A 1,474-nucleotide genomic window follows, 5' to 3' on the forward strand; every position below is an offset into this window, starting at 1 on the left:
CTGCGGTCTGCAGTCTGGACGTTAGATGTCGCTGAAAATTACACACTGTAGCTTTAACAATACGATTACCAAATTAGTCCACCATTTTTTCAGTAATCAATATTAATCTGATTAATTGTGTTAGTTGAAAATATTTTTCTCATTTCAACAAACGTGTTTTTCTGGAAGCTTTAAGTATTTTTACAAGATTTTGTCTCCAACCGAACCCTGGTGATGTTAGAGCCCATATAGACGGGATGATAGCTTTACACCCTGGTGCTCTGAGAACAGCCGCAAAGCCTCATGGGAAGTGTAGTCAGCGTGTCCGCTGTTTCAGGTGGACTGGCTGACTGAGAAGATGAGGGAGGCCAACTTCACGGTGTCCTCGATGCATGGAGACATGCCGCAGAAGGAGAGGGAGTCCATCATGAAGGAGTTCAGATCTGGAGCTAGGTAAGAGATTCTGAGACATACGAGGACTTGGAAGAAGGACATGGACTCGGAGAATTTAAGAGTTTGGAGACTCTCTCACAGAGACTTTCCTCCTTTCTGCCTTCCAGCCGTGTCCTGATCTCCACAGACGTGTGGGCTCGAGGTCTGGACGTCCCTCAGGTGTCTCTCATCATCAACTATGACCTGCCCAACAACAGAGAACTTTACATCCACAGGTAGGTTCAACCGCATGGTCTGATGTGAGCAGGCAGAACATTATGACAACTGTTCCAAAAAAGTTTAGAAAACAAAGTCCAGTGGTTTGTTTTTTAACTTCTTTGAAATGAAAAAAGACCTGGATGACTGAGAATCTTCACCAGCATTATGAACACTGGTAGGTGGAACCTCTCTTCTGTTGTTGGATCACGAAGCAGATAAACATATTGTCCTCAGAGCTGGTATTTAAAGGAGCTATATTTCTTTTTATTTATTTATTTTTATATAATTGGAGTCTGAAAAGATCTACTGCTGATTTTGCTGTCCTTTGGCTGGTGGTCATAATGTTGTGCCTGGTGGATTTGTGTTCCTGTAGAAGTTTTAGACTCAAAACAGAAAGTTTTTGGTCACATGACCTCCATGTGTGTCGACTTCTTGTGTTTGTCCAGGATTGGTCGATCTGGTCGTTACGGCAGGAAGGGTGTGGCCATCAACTTTGTGAAGAACGACGACATCAGGATCCTGCGAGACATCGAGCAGTACTATTCCACCCAGATCGATGAGATGCCCATGAACGGTAAGAGCTGACCATTTGGAGAACAGCTCCGTTACCTTGACAACCATGATTTCTTAGGCGTGGTGCGATTGACTGTTTCGACATTAACATAATTGGGGTTTTTTTTTCTCTCTGCAGTGGCCGACCTGATCTGACCTGATGACATCACAGCCCAGACCCCCCTCTGTTTTCTTTTTAATGGATCCTCGGTTCTTGTTTTACCTGTCCAGCGGGCGTTGGCTGTAAAAACGTCAGCTGTTTTTGTAAATAAAGTTTTTTTGGTTTCATGAT

The 1,474-nt window shown here is 43.8% G+C and overlaps 1 protein-coding gene across 1 annotated transcript in view; it reads left to right on the top strand.

The window, feature by feature from the left end:
• eif4a3 (eukaryotic translation initiation factor 4A3) overlaps positions 1-1,474 on the top strand; it is a 10,992-nt gene extending 9,518 nt beyond the window's left edge. The window contains exons 9-12 of the mRNA XM_015371448.1: positions 317-432; positions 540-647; positions 1,077-1,204; positions 1,322-1,474. Of these exons, the coding sequence (XP_015226934.1) occupies positions 317-432; positions 540-647; positions 1,077-1,204; positions 1,322-1,338 (369 nt within the window). The 3' untranslated portion in view covers positions 1,339-1,474. The remainder of the gene's footprint in view (positions 1-316; positions 433-539; positions 648-1,076; positions 1,205-1,321) is intronic.

This window comes from Cyprinodon variegatus, unplaced genomic scaffold (assembly GCF_000732505.1).
Source record: "Cyprinodon variegatus isolate N-32 unplaced genomic scaffold, C_variegatus-1.0 Scaffold58, whole genome shotgun sequence".
NCBI lineage: Eukaryota > Metazoa > Chordata > Actinopteri > Cyprinodontiformes > Cyprinodontidae > Cyprinodon > Cyprinodon variegatus.